Source organism: Gobio gobio, assembly GCF_949357685.1.
Source record: "Gobio gobio genome assembly, chromosome: 2".
NCBI classification, from domain to species: Eukaryota; Metazoa; Chordata; class Actinopteri; order Cypriniformes; family Gobionidae; genus Gobio; species Gobio gobio.
In genome coordinates, this window is record NC_137098.1 from 47,374,049 (window position 1) to 47,392,062 (window position 18,014).

At 38.4% G+C, this 18,014-nt stretch overlaps 1 protein-coding gene across 1 annotated transcript in view; it reads right to left on the bottom strand.

Annotated features, from left to right (window-relative positions):
• Positions 1-18,014, bottom strand: part of fam189a1 (family with sequence similarity 189 member A1) — a 141,542-nt gene that overhangs the window by 24,420 nt on the left and 99,108 nt on the right. The window contains exon 3 of the mRNA XM_079845590.1: positions 4,100-4,210. Within this exon, the coding sequence (XP_079701716.1) occupies positions 4,100-4,210 (111 nt within the window). The remainder of the gene's footprint in view (positions 1-4,099; positions 4,211-18,014) is intronic.

Here is an 18,014-nt window from a genome sequence, read left to right on the forward strand (position 1 = left end):
AAAATTAGTATCTTGTGAGACAAAACTCTCTACTGTGGATTGAGTGAAGCTTCAAATGCTTGGTATTGCTTCTGCTGGCTGAAGGTTCATATAATAAAATAAAACAAAAATAAACCTGGATAGGTTCAAACTAATTTCACAAACCATAGAATGTCCCAGTTTAAGCTTATTTTGATTGCTGGGAGAAAAAGTATGATAATTTATATTTGATTATATGAATGTATGATGTATGATCATATCAACCTTAACAACAGTAAAAAGAAAAGATTGAAATCACCTGAATATTTCATCTGTATGACACGTGCTGAACCCTTTGTAAGATAAATCATTAAAGCATTTTCAGGTACTATTTCAAAGAGCCATCAACACTTTCATTGTGCATTCATCTAAAAATAATTGATCATTATTTATGAAGAAAGTTTCATTTCACCATCAACGTGAGTTCCTACTGAGTGCACACAATAAGTTTCTAATTACCACTGAACTGAATGGACACTATTAAACTCACTGTTTAATTACTCAATTCAAAATTATGAAATAGCTTTGCCATTCAAGTCCATTTTCATGTTTTAATGAACACAAATATATACTGCATTAAGAACAAAATTAAGAAATCTGCTATAACAAAACACTAGCCAGTTTAAATTGTACAAATACAAAACAGCTAACTTGACCCTTACTTTGACTTTTATTGTATGCATATTAAAGGAGAAGCTTGTGCTGAAAATGAAACCCACAAACACAACAGATCACTGATACTAGAAAGAAGCTCAAATGAATTCAAAGCCGCCACTTATAACCTGAAAACCAGTCATGCATTTAATTGTGTTTGAAACAAACAAATAAGAATTACCTGGTAATTAACGTACGCAGAGATATGGATGCGGAATAATTAACAACTGTAAGATCTTCCACTAAACTCTAGCAATTGTTTCAAATACAGGGGATTTAGTTCTACATTAAAGAAATTCCTAATACATTAATTTGCCACCAATTCTGAATACTACTACTCAACTGATCATAGTTATTCATTGCTTCCACACCAGGCGGATAGATGGTCTTAGAGCTGGAGAGAGGGCTGTCCAGTTCTGGATAACAGAAATGGGGGAAGCCGTGCTGAGCTGTTATGCCGTGCTGGGCCAGCAATGGACCCACTGTAGAGCTGATAAATCAACCTCAATAGAAAGCACAGCAAAGACTGACTGCTCTATTAATCTCCTTTATAAGCCTTCATTCAAAGAACACAATGGGCAGCACACAAACATACTGTGGCATTCATTGAGGATATCCTCCAGTATCAAAAAACACAATTTAGAGCTATTATGATACGCCATAATAAAATAAAAGAATTCAATTGTTTTTTTATATTTAATATTTTATATCTCTAGATTTAGCACTTCAATTTACAGCTTTCATACTGACAATTTAGAGTTAAAGGATTAGTTCACCCCAAAATTAAAATTTCCTGATAATTTAATCACCCCCATCTCATCCAAGATGTTCATGCCTTTCTTTCTTCAGTCGAAAAGAAATTACGTTTTCGTTAGAAAACATTCCAGGATTGTTCATCATATAATGGTTTTCAAATGCAACAAAATGCTGGCGGTCCAAATCAATGCAGTTTCAAAGGGCTTTGAAGTGCTTCAAATGATACTGCGCGATCCCAGATGAAGAACAGGGTCTTGTCTAGCGAAACGATCGGTCATTTTAAACAAATAAATAAAAATGAATATACTTTTTAACCTAAATTGTTCATCTTGTGCAGCTCTGCGAGGTGCTATGGATGACGTAATCACGTAGGAAAGGTCACAGAAGACGTAGGCAGAAGTACCGCCCCCGTGTTTACAAAGCGCTCGTGTGAAGACCATAGACTGTAAAAAAATATGGACGTAGTGTCCGTGACGTCACCCATAGGATTCTGATGTGCCGTTCTGAAGCGCAAAGTATGGACAAGATGGCCGTTGCCATCTTGGCAGCGCGTCATCGCGCGTCACTCCCGGATAACAGAAAATGGGCAAAAAGGCGGGACGTGGGCGGAGCTTAAGTGACACGATGACTAACAGACAGCAGATAAATGGCTATCCACCTGTCACTCGAAGTGGCCACGCCCTTAATTATGCAGAACTTTAAGGCTTTATTTAATGTAAACGAATGAGTTATAAAAAAATTCACCCCCTCACAGTTGTCATGAAGGGCAAAATGAGCCATATAGACCAAAAGCACAATTTGTTCCAGGCTGTAAACATGTTTTATTCTGCTCTAAAGTTGGCCATTTTAACATGGGGCTCAATGAGATTCTGCTCCCTTCTGGAGCCTGTCCCTAGCGGACAGTCCATGAATTGCAGTTTGAGGCACTTCCGTATTGGCTTCAAGAGAAACTGCGGGAGGTTGCCGCTTGGTGAAGACTAATACAAACGCGCTGTACCAAAAAACACGAAATTTTCAACTTCAAAATTGTCCGATATCGTTGTTTTACCTTTTTGTTTGCTAAAGGGCGTTTGTATTAGTCTGGGATCGCACAGTACCATTTGAGGGTGCGTTCACACTTGTAGTTCGGTTCGTTTGGTCCGGACCAAAAAACAAAAACAAAACATATAGTCCTGGTCCGCTTAGCATTCACAATGGCATTTTTAACAGCGAACCTAAAGTTACCGAACCAAAGGCATAGGCATACGGTCACAACCTGATTGGTCGGCTTTTATGACGTATATTTCGCGACGGAGTTTGCTTACCGAACATTCAAAACAATGCTGTGTGCTGGATTAAACGTGATCACTTTATGCATGTAAATATGTTTTTATTTTTACCAGCTGAGAACTCACGAAGAGCTCATAAAATGTTCAAAACATTCAAAACAGCACCAGGATGTCCTCCGTTGTATGCAGGAACGAAGATCTGCATATATTGATGAGGCACTTTACCTCCTCGTTGCTCCACGTTTGCCCTCTACTCATTTTGGATACACCGATCTTTCTGCATCGTCAAATCAGCTGACTTGTAGCGTCGCATCTTGTGACATCACGTCCTGTTTTTGGTTCATTTACATGTCTTTGGTCCGTGTTGCATTCATATATCAATCGAACCGCACCAGAGTTGGTTTGGAAGCTTGTTTGGTGCGCACCAGGGTTCGGATAGCAGCGTTCACATATGTTCAAATGAACCGCACTAACCGAGCAATCGCACCAGGGTTCGTTTTAATCCAACCAAACATGACAAGTGTGAACACACCCTGAAGCACTTCAAAGCCCTTTGAAACTGCATTGATTTGGACCTTTAGCATTTTTGGTTGCAATTGAAAACCATTATATGATGAAAAATCCTGGAATGTTTTCTTCTCCCGAAAACTTAATTTCTTTTTGACTGAAGAAAGAAAGACATGAACATCTTGGATGAGATGGGGGTGAGTAAGTTATCAGGACATTTTCATTTTGGGGTGAACTAATCCTTTAAACTGTACCGCTGTAAGAACACACATTAAAATAAACATTCATTATGAATTCTCATATTCAAACAACGTCTCAAGAATTTGTTCCTCTCTAGCAAAGGCAAAGTGATCTCATGACAGGACATTCGGCACTAGCATGGCTAATGTACGTGGATTGACTTCCACTATGAAGGCTCACCCACTCCTATTCACTCATCTGCTGCACTTTTACTCAGTGTGAGAGAATCTCTCCCCAGACAATTGATGATTATGATTTTTTTTTCTAGAAAAACCCTGTGAGCTTCGGCAGCCGATCAGGAACCCGTTTTAATGAGGACAAAGGTGCTGGATGTTAATATTTATTTCTGCACCAAAAGAATATTACAGGACATAAAAAATGGGTCCCGGCAGACACTCATTTTCTCTGCCTTAGCGACTGGATGTTGAGCTAATTTCACTGAAATCTTGACAAGGGCATCGTGTTAATGAATGATGCTCTTGGGAGCTATAATTGCTCTTTGGTTTGATTCTTTAGTGACAGGCTAGTTTTGAGAGGATGATAAAATACACAGGATTAGGACTAAGCTATTTTCCGTTTGGACATAATCTATTTTAGGTTTCCTTTACAACAAAGAAGTGATTTCAGGCATGTGTTTGAGGACATGGCTTTCTCACCAGCTGACAGTCCTCCAGAGAGTTGACCAACTGGGCATTCTGACAGGAAAGGATGGCTCCTGCGAGGTTCAGCATCACACACACAGCAGACAACAGCATGAAAAAAGTTATCTGTGGAGATAGAAAGGAACAGACTGTCAGTTTCAGAGGTTATCGTGGTATATTAAGACTCCTAATAAACAAAAAAACAGTAGGATGCCATTTTTCACCTCATTAAACAGTGTTTGCAGAAGGATTCCACATACAGGGTTGCCAGATATTTTATCCAACGAAGGTCCATGACCTTTCCAGTTATTTGTAAAATATGTACGCTATCGTTCAAAAGTTTGGGGTTGGTAAGATTTGTCAATATTTTTTTATCTTATGATTAACAAGGCTGCAATTAAAAAAAAAATCTAAAATAGAATATAAACAAACTGTATCCATTTTAATATATCTAAAAATGTAATTTATCCCTGTGATGGCAAAACTGAATTTTCAGCATCATTGTCACATGATCCTTCACAAATCATTCTGATTTGCTCCTCAAGAAACATTTCTCATATATCAATGTTGAAAATAGTTGTGCAGCTTATGATTTTTGTGGAAACCATGATCGTTTTGGTAACACTTTGTTTTAGTTTAGTCCAATTCTCACTATTAACTAGTTGCTTATTTATTAGCATGCATATTACTAGGATATTGGCTGTTTATTAGAACTTATAAAACGCATATTAATGCTTTATTCTGCATGACCATATTCTACATCTCTTAATCCTACCCGATACCTAAACTTAACAACTACTTTACTAACTATTAATAAGCAGCAATTAGAAGTTTATTGAGGCAAAAGTCGTAGTTAATGGCTAGTTAATAGTGAGAATTGGATTCTAATCTAAAGTGTGACCATAATTTTTTCTTTTTTATACTTTTTGATGAATATAAAGTTTAAAAGAATAGCATTTAGGTAATATAAATAAATATAAAACCCCAAACAAGTATATCATGAAAGTCAAATAATAATAATGAAAGTTGATTTGATAGAGTTGAGCATAACTAAAAAAAAAAGACTACTTCAACTTCAAAATTTCCTGATATTTCCTAGTTTTCTGTGACCACGGGAGCCTTGAAAATTGGTGCAGGATCTCTCCCTCTCTCTCTTACAATTTCGTCTTCTTTTTTCAGTCTATAGACTATCTGATTTCTAATCTTGCTATAGTTTATTTGCAAGACAATTTGCAAAATCGAATCATTACCAGAGTTTGTTTAGTTTATTAGACCAAAAATAAACCAATTGTGGTTTATGGGACTTGACGTAAGAGCGTGAAAGATCGAACTATTCATCCACGGGGATGAAGCGAAAGGAACAGATGTGACTAATAATTAAAGCACTCAATAATCAATGACTTCAACCAAAACAATTAACGTTGATCTCACCATCTGAGCCCTGACTCATTACTGTGAGAGATGGCCCCTAACAGCTCACATGAATAAATGAATAACACAAGTGCACTTCAGAGCATTGGGCTATTTTTCTCTGGGCGTTGATATACTACCTCTCCCACAATTCCTCAGTAGGCCATGCTGATACACGGCCAGTGACATATGGTCAGCTAGAGAAACCAATCTTTGCGTAATTCCCCCGCCCCACATCCTATCAATGCGGCCCCCGTGCAGCTTGATAGATCTCAAGCGTGGTCATTTTTCCTCTTTTTGCACCACTGGCAGAACCGCAACTCCTGGTTCCTCTCCCCGTACTCTCCATTAAAAACAATTCTCTTTATTTCTCAGCTGACACTTCTGGGATTTCAGTCCTGAATGATGAAATACGTTGGACATTCTGTCTGCGTTAAATCACAGTTTGTGTGTGGGAGAACATCAGGTCCAGCCTGGGCAGATTACTGGCTAGGACACTGAGCCGTATATCAGCACCGGCCTTACCTCCACAACGCGATGATTTACTAATGAGGCCCTCTACCTGACGGGACATTAACCTTGCAATACCAGACATGTCAGTGGAGAGAGAAAGAGACAGAGTGAGAGGAGTTGAAAGTGAAAGTTAGACAACATTTCATTTCAACACTATCGCATGGATGCAGATTAACGCCTACAATATGCGGGAAGGCAGTGTGAGGGATGCTGGGAGATATGAATGTGATAAGTGTTTTTCAGGCTACCAGAAAACTGGAAGATTAAGAGGGTGATGTACGAGGAGGTTCACAAGCGTCCTGGGGCTGTGAGGGTCCTTGGCTCAGGCACACAGGAAACCTCACGCTTGATTTCCTCCACACTTAATAAAGTGCAGACATTGTAGAGATGACAATGGTGATCCATTGCAGCTGAATGACTGAACTAGGTTGTGTTCTGTCTTGTATAGACCAAAGGACACGGAAAGGTTACGAGCATAGGCAGGATGGGAATGTACACTTCCAATCAGCATTTTAAAAATGTGATTTTACACACATCACATTTGTTGTTGCTTGCCGTGGGAAACAGACAGTGACTTCTCATATTTTCATAATTAATCACTGACAACAACAATCATGTTAGAATGTTTTTCTTGTGCAAGATGACAAATATGAAGCCAAACCCGAGCTTTAGGCAGGAAGATGACATCTCCATCACTTTAGAGAGAGAAAACACATTACAGCACAAATGATGGCTGAGGACCAGGTTAAAATGCAGGCAATAATGAGGCTGATTTTGTAAAGCAAAAATTGAAAAGATGTTATTCAGAACACGAGTGATAAGGGAAAGCTTAATGGGCCACTCTTTAGCCATCCTTTCAATGCAAGCTGAGCGTAGCCAATGAAATACACCATTCCTGTCTATCTCTAATTTACTCTGCTGGTAGCACAGAGGAGGAAAAATGGTTCTTTCAGCAAATGCTTTGTAGTTTGCAGTGAGCAATATCAAAAGACAAATTCAGTTGCTATGCTTTGAATCTACTACTGTGACTCAAATTCAATCTTTAACTTTAATTGCAACATGCTGTCTTCTCCAAATGGTTCACAGGCATTCTTCAGGTTGCCTGGGCTTTTGTATTTGCAGCAGCTTTCTACGAACTAACTGTTTAAATATAATATCTGCAGTAATTTTGCTTTCAGTAATGAAGCATTTATTAATCTATGTTAATGTTAAATTCAACACATCTTACTGACCCCAATCTTTTGAATGGTAGTGTGTGGTAATGTATATATATTTTAAATAAATAATTGAATTCAGCAATGATGCACCAAACTGATCAAAATTTATAAGCATAAGATACTTTCAAAAAACATTTAAAAATCTTCTTGACCCCAAACATTTAAACAGTAGTGTTAATAACTTTAAAGGGGGGGGGGGGGGGAAACACTCAGTTTCAGTCAGTCTCATGTCAATCTTGAGTACCTATAGAGTAGCACTGCATCCTGCATATCTCCGAAAAGTCTTTATTTTTATTATAATTATAAAAGAAAGATGCGCTGTTCCGAGTCTTTCCGGAAAAAGCCGTGCGGCTGGGGGCGTATCGTGTGGGCGGAGCTAAAGAATGTCGAGCGCGCGCCGCTGTTACTGTGTTGAGTTCGTCTGAAAGCTGCGTCATCCCTAAAAGCCGGGAAAAACTTTATTCAACATAAAAAATGGCTTTTAATCGGATACATCCATACATCTATGATCCGGAATCAGACCCAGAGGCTGAAGTTGAACAGGAGGAGCAGCAAAAACGACTAGAGCAGGACATCTCTATGTGGTATAAGTTACACTAACTATATAATATGTTTAGCGGCTTGTGTTATTTAGAACACCATGTCAAGCGCGAGTGTTACAATGTGTGTGTGTGTGTGTGTGTGTGTGTGTGTGTGTGTGTGTGTTTACGCGTGGTTTGTGAAGACATGATTTGTAGTAAGCGGACTGGTTTTGCGCGTCAGGCTAGTGTTTACATAGAAAGACATGGAATAGTAGCGCATTTGAATGAAGAAGCGCGCTTATTTAGTTCAACATATTTCCCCATTCTTTGTGTATTGTTGTTTGGAGTGCTTTTACAATACACAAACATACACATATAGTGGCCAGCTAAACAAATGTACACACACTATACATTGCATGCTCCATTGATCAATACGTGATCATGTTTGTGCTACTTGATGGGCATAGGCAAAAACAGACATTTGAAGCAGTCAAACCTGCGGTTCCAACGTTGGGACCTTTATCGCTGGGACCGCTCCATCCTTCAGTATTAGGCGATCTGAAAATCCGGCGTCGAACTGGGCCTTGTTTATAAAACAATCGGCACCGAAATGCAGGGAACAGACATAAATATTTGCGCAACTCAGTTGTTGATCCGGAAAAGCAAATTCCATCTGTACGAGCCAGCGCTTTGATGGGCGTAGCCTATTGCTTTGACGCTCTCTCTCTCTCTCTCTCTCTCTCTCTCTCGCGCGCGCTCTTCCGGTAGAATTGTCCGTACGGCCCATACAAGGAAATTCCGCCCTGTTGACGTCAAGCGGACCCATGATCGAAAAAAACTTTCCGAAACTTATGACTAACAGGAAGTACTAATTTTGGCAAAGAAATACTCCCATCAAACGTCCACCTTAGCTTTTGAACCTGTGTCCATGTTTAGCATGGGAATCCAAGTCTTTAACAGTGCCAAAAGATCAGTATGCATGAAACAGCATTTCACCCCCCCTTTAAAAATGTATGACTAACTATATTTAATATTTTTATATATAATAATCAAATACTATCAATATTTAGAAAAATACAAATTACAAAAATAAATATTAAAAAAAAAAAAAAAAGCATTAATATAAATGAATGTTATAAGGTAACATTAACCCAGATAAATCCTCTAAAAACGGATGTTCATTCTTTGGTAATGAGGCCTAATGCATTAACTAATGTTAACAAACTGAACCTTATAAGCAGATCTTTAACATTTTTGACATTAATGAAAACAAGGCTGCGAGGGATGTACAGTGAAGTACAATACGTTCAATGGATTCAGTGCAGTTGTTTAACAACATACCAATTGTTCAGTTGATGAAACATCTTCCATAAGACTTTTATTAGACAAAACCAGTTCTGAAAGTACATGCCATTGAAAAGACTGTAAATCCATCCCACACAGACTCGTTTTCAGCAGTGTAAAGCAGTTGTCTCAGTCTGGCTAAAATCTCCTTTAGGAGGGTTGACTCCTGAGAGCCCAGGCCCTGACGGACTAATTACTCCGCCTGGCTCCATGCTACTGTTTTCTAATTACCGTGTGGGATCACATATCACTGTTTAACAGGTTCTCATTAATTACAGCCCATCTGCCACCTGCATGCCAAGCAGTACAATGAGTCGCCTGGCACATGCCACTCACCGACGCCAGCGCTGGGCGCAAACGGTCTTAGCCATGAAACAATTCACACCTGTCAATATGGCTAATTATTGGCATTTAAGTTTGCCATTAATGGCTGAAAGGATCTGATAAAGAGGGGGGTGCTGTCTAGCGAGATGAACTACTGGAAAGACCACAGCAAGAAAATGAGACACATTTAATTTAGAGGTTTTGAAGAAAATAAATCTGGATCCAGGACCAGGACCAGGAGCTAGAATGTGGGCTGAATAACAGCAGACATTTTTGTGAATGTTCTCTGACCACCTGGTGGAGATGAAAAAACATGGACGATTGTGCTCACTGTGACAAAAGAACCACCTACCGTCCAATCAACACCACCCGCCCCTCATATCAGCAGCTTCTGAGCCAGAGAAATATAATCTGAACAAGAGGAGGGGCATTAAAACTGAATATCACTGGCAGATTGTGATGAGATACAGCCAGTGCTTATTATAGTTTGTCATTGGAACCATCAATTCAGTGTTGTGTATCCACTATCCAGGGACACTTTTTTATTAGGAAAATAGGACAAATACTGTTTGATATGGCTTTTATGCTCTATTGTATTCATACACAGAATTTAGAGGCTGCAAAATTTAGAGTGCCACAAATGAATGTACAGTATCAAACCGTCATTTTGGCCTGTTCTAATGCACATAAGCTGTGTTTTCTCTTTTGCACAGGCCTAATTTTCAATACTTTGTGGTGAAACCACAATCCCTATACTTCTGCACTCAGCCCATTTAACAATGTGCTATTTATCGTCAGGGGAAACTGGACTGTATACACCTTATACATATTTTTTTAAACAGCAAAATTTATCAGGGCATCAATTAAAATTTCAAAACACAATTAGCTTTATTCCATGTGTGTAAATTTGGGTTTGAATGGTAGAAGCATGTACCAAACTAACGGTTTACTGAACAATTCCTACCAAAATTTTAAAAAAGATTCAAATGTGACAATGTAATTATAAAATGTAATCTACCTAAGTACAAAATTAGCATACTGTATTTCCCTTTACAAATATACATATTAAATTAAATTAATTATTAACAAAATAAATTAAATTAAGTTAAAAGCTTGTTTAAGCCTGATGCGTTCACTCTGACGTAAACCACTGCAGAATGTGTGCACCTCAAATTCCTTTAAAACACATTCAAAATTGTATTATATTTTATAAAATATACCTGTATTCAGTGTACTGTTTGGGCATGAACAGTTGATCAACAGTGGAGATGTTTGTTTGGTTATTTTACATAGATGAGTGAGTACGGTGTAATTGTGTACTGTGTAAATGAGGAAATGAATAAAATGTTGTTTGAGTTCCAAACCGAAGCCAGTGTCAGTGTTGTTTTTTTATGATTTCTTTGTTGTATCATTACATCAAGAGGGAAGCCAAATCAAAGCAGCTTATTGGAAGAACATGGTTTCTTACAATGGAAATGTTAACACAATTCTCATTCACATATAAATACACAGGCAAAATGCTTTAAAGGGATAGTTCACCCCCAAAATCAGGTAGGAACACAATAAGGTCATAAAATATGATTGTTGTTGGTGATGATAAAACAACAAATATACAAATCGTCGCTGTCAGGTGGAAACCTCGTATTTAATTAAACTATGTCATCTAAGTTAATATTGTGGCTTGATATAGCTATGGTCAGACACTTAACTATAATATTAAAATTTTATGAAAATCAAGCTCAAATGAAGGTTTTTGACCAGCGAATGACAGATAGATAGATAGATAGATAGATAGATAGATAGATAGATAGATAGATAGATAGATAGACTAATCTCCGCTCTTCAAATACAAATAATGTTAGCCTTTATGGACATAGTGTTTCTTGAGTAAAGCAAACGCTGTACTTAAACATCAGTTCTTGCATTGCAAACAGACAGAGATCTCCAAACTGTGCACGGCACATTCTAAATGGAGGCGGGTGGAGTTATGAGGTTTGACTGACAGTTTGAGAAGCCAATGGAGTTACGAGGTTTAGTAACAACCTCTTTTAAATGCTCTTTATTGGTTAAATTAAAAAAAAAAAACACATACAGACGTAAAAGATAATCAATAGCATTCATTTTATAGAACAAAAATGACGAAATATAGAGATACAAGGTTTCGGCCTAACAGCGCGATGATATATTCTTATTTGTAGCATTTATTTTTACTTATTTTTTGGAATTTGATATTTTTTCACGGCACACCTGACAATCTGTCTGAACAGTGCTTGCGAAACACTGGCCTAACTCATGACTACAAAACTAACATCACTAGCTAGTTAGGACAATTCTGGAGCAGGGACATTAGCAAAAAAGGAAATTTTTCATCACTGACTTCAAAGATGTCCAAACCAAGCCCCAAGAGACACATTCCTAAACAAAATCCACATGCACCACCAAACTGTAAACACACTGGGTGCTTAGCTATCTCTTGCCCCCATGACTCAATTTATCAATGTCAAATACCTAAGAAAGAAAAAAACATCACCCCAATCAATCTGCAGACAGGGTGATGACTCACACTAAGCAGATCTCTGTTTCTCTGTTTGATAAACAGAGATGTTGGGCAGGTCTCAGACCCCGTCACTGCTTTCAGCTCAGTCTAATGTCGGCTACTAATTGCCCTGCTGATGGAGAGTTACCTTTCATCGTGCCAATCGTCTGTCTTTTCCCATCCAGCTCCTCATTACACTCATTAGCTACACTGTAAAAAAAAGTAAATCTGTGAAATTTATGGTAAAAATCTTGTAGCTGTGGTTGCCAGAAATTTTTACCGTACAAAATATGCATGCAATATTTTAGGTTTTACAGATTTAACTTAGATTTACAGTACAAAAAACATTAAATTAACTGATATGTTAACTCTTTCCTCCACCAGCATTTTTTTAAAAAAAGTTGCCAGCCACTGCCAGCATTTTTGATAATTTTCATGGCCCCCAGAATATTTTGTTGTATGAGTATCTAAACATGCAATATATCAAAAGAAAGAACAGAACCTCTGCTTTTAAACAAAAACAAAACTGTTTTATTCTAGCTTAAAGGTAGCCTGGATGCCACAACATTTGAGGTCAGGAAGTTCGGTCTGGACTTGATCCGTTGTGGAGCAACAATGCACGAACCAGACCTGTTTGGACCAATCAAATTGTCAGGGCGGGCTTTATACGATGAAGGACAGATGATCAACAGTAATGTAATCATATATGCATTCACTAGGGGTGTAACGGTACACGTATTTGTACCGAACCATTTCGGTACAGGGCTTTCGGTTCGGTGCATGCGTGGTTTCCGAGTGTAATCTTTAACAGTTAACAGTCGGCTTGTTTTAAGTGCGGAACACACTTCAATCCTAGTTCCCACACGAACATATTAAGTATTCAGTCCATTTTATCACAAAATTCAAACGATAAATGCCGTTTTGACGCTCTATGTGGCGTGACTGATCACAGTTCAAGCGGCATCGTGAACGCAATCATCTGTGAAGGCGATCGATCATCTCTTCCTAAAGAATAAACATGAATGACCATCTGAAGGTATGCTGAGGATACATTACAACTTACTGTCATGTATCATATGGGGTGTAGCCTAAATGCTAAATCAGTGTTTCAACGGTGGAAAGATGTCAATATAAATGCTTGTAAACTAAACAATGTTATGTAACGTTAGCATCACATTTACCTCAGGCAGTCATTCAGTGTCCACAGAATTTTATTCACAAGAGAAATCTACTCTTTCACTAAATATATGCTCTATATTAGCCTATATATTCATTATATTCTACTTGACCTGTTAGGTATGTCTTGATTATTTAATGCATGTTAAATAAACCTGTCATGAAAATGACAGACACTGTGTATAAATGATTATATTATAAATTAAACTATTTTATAATTAGATTTAGAAGTTAATGCAAAAACTGCCTTATGTGAAGTTTACATGTTTGCATACAATATGTTATTTGAGTGTTGATTATTATACCTAAAAATAAATAGCAACTGAATTTAGGCTAGTAGTTTGGACTCTGTTGTTAACCTTTAATATTAATGTGCAAGTAAGGGCTCCCTATATAATTTACAGAATATCTTCAATAAACTTTTAGTTATAATTTAATTAATTCAGGGACAGACACTTTTCTTCTTCTTCAGTAAACCACTGTTTAATAAAAATAAATAAAAAGCAATTTTGTAAAACTGCTGTACCGAACTCGTACCGAGCCGTGACTTCAAAACCGAGGTACATACCGAACCGTCAGTTTTGTGTACCGTTACAAATGATGATCGTGTTGGTAAGTACTCCGTGTATCCTTAAATAATTTTTTACAACACCGGCAAAGATCCTTTACTCTCATCTTCTTCTACTTCTTCCAGCGTGCGTGCAGTTCAGTTATGTTGACAACTATGCGTCGCTCCGTTGCGCTGATTGGTTGTAGGTCTAACCAATTGAGTGCAGAGGCATTTTCTTTCCTGGTTCGGTTGAAACACGCCTCATAATCACAGCCCAATGGAGCAGTATCAGACTCATATTCTTCTGACTAGAATCTGAGTATGACGACGTCAGGCTAGATTAAAGGCCCATTCAAAAACTATATATTAGCGTCCACACCAGCGTACGATATCGTTCTGTTCATTCTAAGCGTGTGCTTGTCTGCCGGTTTAAATGCTTCAGTTCATTACAGCAGGATGGATTCTGATTGGCTGTTGTGGCGAGCAGCGAGGCTGAGGGACCGTGAGAACGGGACGAGGCCGCGGTCATTAGTGATGATGATCGCCAGCTGCGTGCCGTCGGCCTCGTGTCTCACGGAGGAGTGACAGGAGTATAAAGGAGGAGCGACGACAGTGAAGGACGAGAGAGGACCAGGCCTGGATTATGATTTGTATTTTGTTTACGTTTTGTTTATGTATGTGCGCGGCAGTCGTCCGTGAGGGGCTGCCGCTTTTACTTTCACTTTGTTCATTTATTTTATTAAAGTATGTTGTATTGTTCGCCGGTTCCCGCGTCCTTCTTCCCACACGAACAAACTGCGTTACAGCTGTCAATGTTTTTATTGTTCATCAACTGGAAAGAAATCGTTCTGAAAGTGATTCCAACGATATTGTTTCTCTGTGCCATTATCGTTTTAGCTGTGGTGTGAACTCTGCTATTCATTAATATTGAGAATTTTTTTTAGAATTATATCTTTATCGTTCTTATATATAGTTATCCTCCTTGGTGTGAACAGGCCTTATTGCATTCATTTTTCAAAATATGGGTAGGTTTCCTTAAAAAAAAGCAACATTTAGCATGTAGCATCAAGAGCACATGACTAAATACCAAAAAAAAAGCGAATGTGTTCGTCACAGTCTGGGTATGCTGGCTGAATGAAGGAGATTGGAGGCATTTCTGCTGTGTTAGATAATTGTGAAATTGAGTTTTACATTTATACTACAAAATTGCAGATATGTCATTAATATCAAGCGGTCAAGTTTTAGATGGTTAATATAGGCTAATTGGCCCCTGCTGGAAGATGACATAACTATACAATTTTTCTCCTTAAAAAAATAAATTTACTTCTGAGTTAGTTGAAACAAAATAATATAAAAATCACAAATATTTTGTAATACTATATACTATGTTTTGACCATTTTCTGAGAGCTCTTAAAAGAGAGAAATTAACTTACAGATTCAGAGTGATTATGCAAAAGTTTAATGAGAAAAAAATGGCAGAAGAATCCTGATGGGTGACGTGCCAGTCAAGCAAATGCCATTGAGATAAATGGGAATGCTATCAGATATTTGTATAATTGTAGACCCCATTGATTATTAATTCTGGGAATATGACTGCATTTTCAGAAAAACTTCTACACTGACAAAGAATTTAAACACAGCCTCCTGACCCTACACAGACTCAAATAACCTCCATTTGACTTGTGACTTTTGGATAAGAGGTAGCAATAAAGGATAAATAAGCAATTATTGGCAGAGTTAACACGTATGGACTCTGAGCTAGCTTAACCTGTGAAATCCGCAAACATCTAAATTGGCCTCACTGAATTAATGGATAAAAAAAAGATTAGACGGGCAACTACGAGAAGGCGAGAGGTTACAGCCTGTTCACACTGCTGACATGCTGGTTTAGCATCCTGCCCGCCTCTGCGGCACAAATTAGTATTTAGTCTGCAGCACCTCTGCGACAACACATCATTTATTTTCAATTATCTCTGCCCGGATGAGATCGGGACAGTGTTGTTTTGATGCTGTCGTTCTCTCTGTCATCCTTAGAGTTTGTTTACTTCTAGGACATCCATTTTGTTTTGGTTCCTGCCAAATCACTTGCCCACATCCTAGAATGCTCACCTTAAGGGCAGAGAATCATCCATCCACTGACAGTCCAAGGTGGATTCATTTACCCATTCCTCCTCGCTCTTCTTTTTCTTTCTCAAACATTATCTCTATTTTGCATCACCATTCCTGTCATCGTTTCCACGCTTGGAAGGAAAAAGGTCTGGACCTCTACTGTCTCCCTCATTTTCTCTCTTGCATTCTGTCTCAGAATGTTTTTATGGCTTGTTAAACTAAAAGTGAAAATGACAGAACGAATGACCAATGAAAGCCCATGAGCGTACGATAGAATTAACATTCAGGCTGGGTTAGCAAGCCTTCAGTACAACAAAACATGGTGTGTGTTTTATATTTTGGGTCTTGACTTTCTGCTCTTTTCTCATAGCGGCTTTGATAAACAGAAAAGAGAATGGTTAGAGGTTGCTTTACAGCTGGGAGATTAACAGGGTGATCCACAGACCACAGAGGGTGATTTACGTGTCAGAAGGACGGTAGAAAACCCTTTTCTGTCAGCCAGTATAATATGCACAGCCACAGCCGTATCTGATTAAAGCGGTGCAGTGCTCATTTGTCCTGTCTCAGTGCAAATATTTCATAAGTGACTTCTCCACCCTGACCAGACGTTTAGCTCGCACCATCCAAACAAACCCTTGAGGTGTTATTGTTAAGGCTCCAAGGGCAGAGGCAGTCACGGCAATCCCTGCGTTCTGTTATTCACAGCCGGTGGATCTATTCAGGGGGAAATTTCTTAAACACCAGGAGTGGGTATCACTTACACCTTCATTTATTACTGTTAGCTGCTAATCCCTGAGAGGGTCATGATAAACAGACTGATCTATAGGCCACAACTGCTGATGGCAGGCAAGGTTCCTCTCTGAGACACAAGACAAAGAAAGGCCAATTAGAGAGTTTCCAAAGAGTCCAAGTAAATCTAGAAGCTAATCAAAAATCGAAAATATCAGCTCTTTTTTTCTGGAAAAAAAATGCCCTGAAATGACACTTATAAAGGCCTTTAACATAAAATGGTAGAATAGAATTGATTATTAAAAATAACATGAAAAATATAGTATTCTTGGCTACTAGTTGCAACCCTGTACTTTCACAGTCAACAGATACCAAGCATGCGCTGAGTATTTTATCATAACAAATTACTGTTACATCTTGTAAATTACAGGTCATTTTTTTAGAGGCAGCATTACAACAAAACACTAGAAAGCATAACTAAACAAAACTACTGACTAGGTATGCATTAAAGGGTTAGTTCACCCAAAAATGAAAATTCTGCCATTAATTACTTACCCTCATGTCGTTCGACACCCGTAAGACCTCCGTTCGTCTTCGGAACGTTATGAATCAGTGAGTCGAATCATGATTTGGACTCACTGATTCATAACGCTTCGAAGCTTCATGAGGCCGTGTTTTGAAATCGTCATCACTATATAAGTTGTTATTCAGGGTTTTTTTTGCGCACAAAAACTATTCTCGCCGATTCATAAAGTTATTTTAGAACCACTGTAGTGAGATGGACTTTGTAACAACGTCTTTAGTACCTTTTAAGGGTCTTGTGAGTGAACCGTGCATTGTGCCAATGGAGGCCTTTCAGAGCAATCAGATTTCAACTGAAAATATCTTCATTTGTGTTCCAAAGACGAACCGAGGTCTTACGGGTGTCGAACGACATGAGGGTAAGTAATTAATGACAGAATTTTCATTTTTGGGTGAACTAACCCTTTAAGTATTTATCAGATTACAGTTAATAACAGTTAATCTGTTATATTTTGTAATACAAGAAAACAAAACACTTCTGACTAAGCATGTAATGACTATTTTATCAAAACAAATTAATGTTACATATATGGTAAATTACCGGGGTTTTTTTTTTACACTGCATTACAACAAAACACTACAAAACCACACCACACCAAACCAAGCCAAGCCAAAACAATCCAATCGAAACCAGGCCAAAACAATCCAAACCAAACCAAACCACACTGGGGCAAAAGGCAGGGCGATGTCTGGACAGGGGGTGGAGTAGTCAACCGCACCATCTTAAAGACTCGTTGATTAAAATGGACTGGCGACCACAACAGCTCACAGGGGGTCAGTCAGTGATTAACCCACACTTTTCAACTTTTAATCAGTTCCTGACCTCTACAGGGCAAAACAAAAGGCCCTGGATAGAGCTCCAGCAGAGCAGCCTATAATGAGGTTTCACTATTATGCCTCCTCCTACTTGAAGGTGTG